The sequence below is a fragment of the Chenopodium album genome, chromosome 24 (genome assembly GCF_948465745.1).
Source record: "Chenopodium album chromosome 24, dcCheAlbu1.1, whole genome shotgun sequence".
Lineage (NCBI taxonomy): Eukaryota > Viridiplantae > Streptophyta > Magnoliopsida > Caryophyllales > Amaranthaceae > Chenopodium > Chenopodium album.
Window position 1 is genome coordinate 9,110,786 of NC_137857.1, and position 5,233 is coordinate 9,116,018.

General features: G+C 31.9%; 1 protein-coding gene across 1 annotated transcript; it reads right to left on the minus strand.

Moving 5' to 3' along the window:
- Positions 1-1,265: 1,265 nt before the first annotated feature.
- On the minus strand, positions 1,266-4,732 carry LOC145611886 (cytokinin dehydrogenase 3-like). The gene is made up of 5 exons (XM_081667267.1): positions 4,001-4,732; positions 3,485-3,612; positions 2,361-2,654; positions 1,987-2,255; positions 1,266-1,746 (listed from the first exon to the last, which is right to left on the minus strand). The coding sequence occupies exons 1-5, from the start codon at positions 4,680-4,682 to the stop codon at positions 1,437-1,439; spliced, it is 1,683 nt and encodes a 560-aa protein (XP_081523393.1). The 5' UTR covers positions 4,683-4,732; the 3' UTR covers positions 1,266-1,436.
- Between the last annotated feature and the right edge of the window lie 501 nt (positions 4,733-5,233).

The window sequence follows — 5,233 nt, forward strand, 5'->3', positions numbered from 1 at the left end:
TTTGGGATTGTAGGGAGTAATTGTAAGCTTCATTTTGTGGGGGTGTAGTACTGCAGAAACTATGAAAGTAGATACATGGGGGGAAGGGGTGTTAAACGATGTGTTAGGGAGGGGTGTAGGGGAAGATGCTTAGACTAGAGTCTAGCCATAAATGATTAAGCAAATTCCTATAACTAAAAATGAATCAATTGTAATTGGGCCCTAGACAGCGGCACCTAATGCATGCCCTGCCCAGGGACGGCCCTGTTGATATAACACGTATTATTGATGGTGCCTCTTTTAACAAAAACACGAAGTGCAAAGTAAGTATATCGTTGGATCGGACATCCTCTCAAAATTTTAATTCCGCTCAAATAAGCTCATTATCTTCTAGAATACGAAGTCTTTGTATATGAATTATGATATTGATAGTTCATGCTACCAAGCCATCAAAGTCGTCATTCTTTATGAATTATTGTACTTTCAAAGTCCCTTAAATTAGCTTACTACATACCTTCAACGTACAACAAACCGTTATTTCACACCTATTATATGAATTTATTACTACCTCTTACAAATCATATAGTACTTCCTTTTTTTACTCTCCCTACACGATTTGATGAATGAGTTATGTATTTCGTTTGACTAAATGCATATCACTTGTACTAGCTAATACTTCTTTTCTACACATATTTCTTTTATTCACATTGCATGCACTTATAAAGAAGTGTAATTTTTTGCATAAAAAAATAAAAAATAAATAAAGAAGTGTAATTATAAAAATATGTCTGAAATAAGATTTTCAGAATGATCTTAATTTATTTTTTCAATTTTAGTTACAAACTTGTGTGCACAATTGCACATCCTTATAAGATATAAAGCATTGTTATAATAATATGTGGAGTAACACGTTCAATAACAATACTTAAAGGTATTCACTTAGGGCCTGTTCATATTTACTTAATTTCAGTTCAGTTCAGCTCCAATCAGTTCAGTTCAGTTCAGCTCCTAATTTCCCTCTCTCATAAAATATTCATTTCAGTTAAGTTCAGTTCAGCTCCAATCAGTTCAGTTCAGTTCAGTTTAGCTCCAATCAGTTCAGTTCAGTTCAACTTAGTTCAGTAAATGTGAACATGCCCTTAGTAGATTTTAAATAAGTGCATTAAATCACTTGTTTTAATTGTAGTCTGCCTTTAAATAAGTCCATCACGATAAAGAAATATCCCTATATATTTTATTAATTCTCTCACGTCTAAATAAAACTAATTACAACGACAAATACATATCCATAATTACGTATAATTACTATCTATCTATTGGCAATTTGGCATAAATTTGACCATCCATATATACTAGACAAAATGGAGAGAATTTTCATAACATTTACAAAATATTCTATGTACAACGACTAAAGCTAAGGCATAATGCAAGTCTTCTACATGGACCTACTTTGATCTTCACCTACCTTGGTCTACACTATTAAATATCTTTTGACCAGGTGACAGAATCATTTTTGGATCAAATGAATTCTTTCTTTGTTGAAATATTCTCCATTTTTTGTGTCCAAAATGATTTTCCCACTCTTTTTTTGTGGTATAATGAGGAAGATATTGCTTAATCTTAATACCATGTTCTTCACAATATTTTAATATCTCCTCATTTTTTCTCTCCAATGCTTCCCAATCATCATAACCACTAGAATGGAGCAACCCTAGTGTGTAGAACACATCTTCTTCGGGTGTTACCGCGGACATCTTGTCATCCCACCTGCATTATAGGTTACCCGTCAAAAATCCGAGTTTAAAATGTTATGAATAGAATAATAATCATGTTGTTGGTGTAATTTGAATTAGTAATGTGTAATTAACTAAGGGTGCATTATCTTTAACTTTCATAAAGTTTTAAGGCTAATTAAGTCTGATATGTTCAAATCACATAAATTCAGGTGAAGATAACGCACCCTAACATATGAATGATAAAGATACTAAAATTATGAGTGTGACATACTTGTTACGGTTCAATGGATAAAGGAGGATTGGTCCGGCTAAACCCGTGTTATCCTTGGCAATGATGTTAGGAATAACATGATAAAGATCCTCAATCTGAGATTTCGGTATGAAGATATTAAGCCATGGATGTGGAACTTCCCATAGTCCTTTGGAATGAAGTTCTAGCTCTCCTTTTCGAACACGATTCAAGAACTCGACGAAAGAAACGTCCCTAGTGAAAATATATTCCGGAATATAGTTTAGCCCCTCAAGTTGCTTCTTAAGTTCCTACATGTTCATGTACCATAACATGTTAAGCAAACACAAAAGAAATCACGTAATATAATGATAAATATTATGAGGGGTTGGGATAATGTAACAACTGATTATTACCTTATCCGTGTTGGTGTCATCATCGTGATCATAATAAAACTTTGCCACTTCTAAGAAGTAAAGTACACCATTAGGAACATTCAAAGAAGTAATTCTAGCTTGATCATTAGATGAAAAGAAAGAGGATCTCCAGTTATTGGGATCAGCTTGTTGCAAAATAATAGAACCTTCAACATAGTTTAAACCATGATTGATGTTGATTAACTCTTGGTAATTTCCATAAAGTGAGATTAAGTGTTCTTGATCTCTAGTAAATGTTGAAAAATCATCATAAAGCATCCGGACCCATTTCAGCTACAAAATTAATCAAACAATTAATTAAGTTAAATACAAATTAATTAATAAGATGACGATTGATGTAAAAGCACATGTTTAGACTACACTAAGATGGAAAAAGGTACAACAAAAGAGGTCCACCTTTGTCATGGCTTTTCCAAGCTAAGTTTTAATTAATGTGTGCTTTGTATTTAATTACTTAGTACAATTAGTCTTGTGATTATTGTATGTACTTTGTAGGAAAGAAATAACATTCATAATAATTAGCCACATTATATCATGTGTAACATTTATGTGACAGACCATTTCATTATCAGAGCAATTGATGAACATAAAAGAAGGTTTTTATTGTCCTTTTTTTGAGAGAAAATTAGCTCAAAGTCGCGAATTTGTTAAATCAAATCAAGTTTTGCGACAAAGCTAAAATTTTTATTTTGATTGTGATGAGGATAAAAAGATTAAAATTATGGAAGAATAAATGAAGAAGAGGAACGTAAGTAGTTCTAGGCGAGGCAAGGCCACACCACGTATATCCTCAACTAAAATTTTACGAAGCTCACTAGAAGCTCTTGCTAGGATGTCAATCAAGTTGTCAACTATGTGTATAAGGTCACATATTTGAATCCTCCTTAGAGTTCACCATAATATTTCGACTCATTTCATATGATTACATGGTACTTAAAGACGTATGTAAGTCATAACACCACGGAGTACTTACTAGATTCCCTAATGTTTACCACAAAAATAATTTTGGTGCAACACCAAGTTGAATATTGTCGATAACCCGGACCACATTCAACAAATATAAAAGAAGTTTATGTATAAAGTGTATAATTTAATTAAATTACCCTTTTTGGTGCTGCTTCTAGTCTAATTCTTGCTCTAGTAATAATTCCAAACTGTCCAAGTCCGCCCAAAACCGCATGAAATAACTCCGAGTTCATCTTCTTTGAACATGTGATTAATTCTCCTTTTCCTGAAACCAAATAAATTAAAGTAAATCTTCTAAACCAAAGAAAAATAATGGGGAAAAAAAATCTTTTAAGATATTAATAAAAATATAATCTTGTAAGCAAAATACATAGATTCTCTTTTTTAATCTTTTTATGAATTTAATAATTATCATAATTAACTGTGTATAACCCCTTTGTTTAAAAAAAAAAATCTGATAAAATCCAAGCTTGCTATGTTATAAATAAAATCAATCCATAAGTCCCAAGGAGCTTGTTGAAAAATAAGTGTTAAATAATTAATAATCACAAGGTCATATAAAATCGTATAATACAAAGTTTAATTAGAAGTTTAGAAAAACAATAATAATTAGGAAGCAAACAAAATATTAGAGGAAGGATATGATAATATACCAGTAACAACATCCAATTCATGAACATTGGTTATCTGAGGACCGTAACGAAAAGCTTGACCACTAATCCCGGCATTCGATAGGGTTCCACCAACACTGAGGTACAAATAGTCGGTCCACGAGACGGGTGCAACACCGTGGTCTAGTGTAGCATGTAACACATCAACCCAAAGTTGCTCACCACCAACATCAGCATAAAACCCTAGTAAAGGATCATGAGAAACCCTAATCCTATCATTATAATAATAATTATCATAATTATTATTTTTATCGTTAATATTATTGATGTTGTTACGTGTAGGAGTGCTCAAAGATGGCATATCTATAACAACACCATTCTCAACCATGGCTTGACCCCTACAAGAATGACCTCGGCCTCGAGCCGCTACCTTGAAAGGGAAGGAATGGTTGTAAGAGAATTTGAGTAAGGAAACTATATCACCAACGGAAGAAGGGTGTAACACGGCAGCCGGGTTCGTGTGGACTAGGTTGCCAAAATCAGTGGAAGCCATGGCTAGAGATGATTTGTCTAGGCTTAACCTAGAGGAAATGTCTAAACTTAAAAGATTAAGAGGAAGTAGGTCGGTCCATAACCTTTGATTAACACCTATGATTGATATTAAGCGGCTAATTATGAATATTATGAAGAAGTAAGATAAAAATGGACGAGAAAATTTAGCCATTTTACTTTTTTGTAGAGAAAAATGATGTTGAATTGTAGATGAATGAAGAAGAAAATAAGTGGAGTAATGTAGGAGATCTAAGTTCAGCTTTACAGGGTAGATACCTATATATATCCAAAAAAAAAAAAAAAAAAAGTTATATTAAATAAAATTTAAAAAATTTAAAAGGTTGGAAATTATGATATGTGGATGTAGTTATTTTCCTTTATTTTTAATTAATTATTTTTTAAGGTATTGCCCTTAGATAATTGGTTACTTTAAGACTTTTAGTTACCAATGCGACTTACCATGAAGAACATGTTTGGTAATATAGTGTATGTACCAAATCAAGGGAGATGTGATATCAAGATCTTAAGTCAAGGGTTCTTTCCTATCAACTTCCTAATAAATTTTACATGATTTTATTGCATTCATAATTTTAAAAATAGTAATATTATCAAAACTCTTATCCAAAATAATTAAAAATAATTAGAAAATTGCCAAAATATACTCAACATAGTTTATTTAGTTTTAAAGAAGTTGGTGGTTTATATTATGAAAACAAAATTTAA

Bases quoted from the DNA above. Each gene is read 5' to 3' on its own strand.
- LOC145611886 (XM_081667267.1), bottom strand. From the start codon at position 4,682: ATGGCTAAATTTTCTCGTCCATTTTTATCTTACTTCTTCATAATATTC. The intron at 2,655-3,484 runs GTAATTTAATTA...TTAATTTTGTAG, and splicing joins TAGAAGCAGCACCAAAAAGG to CTGAAATGGGTCCGGATGCT. The intron at 1,747-1,986 runs GTATGTCACACT...CCTATAATGCAG, and splicing joins TATCCATTGAACCGTAACAA to GTGGGATGACAAGATGTCCG.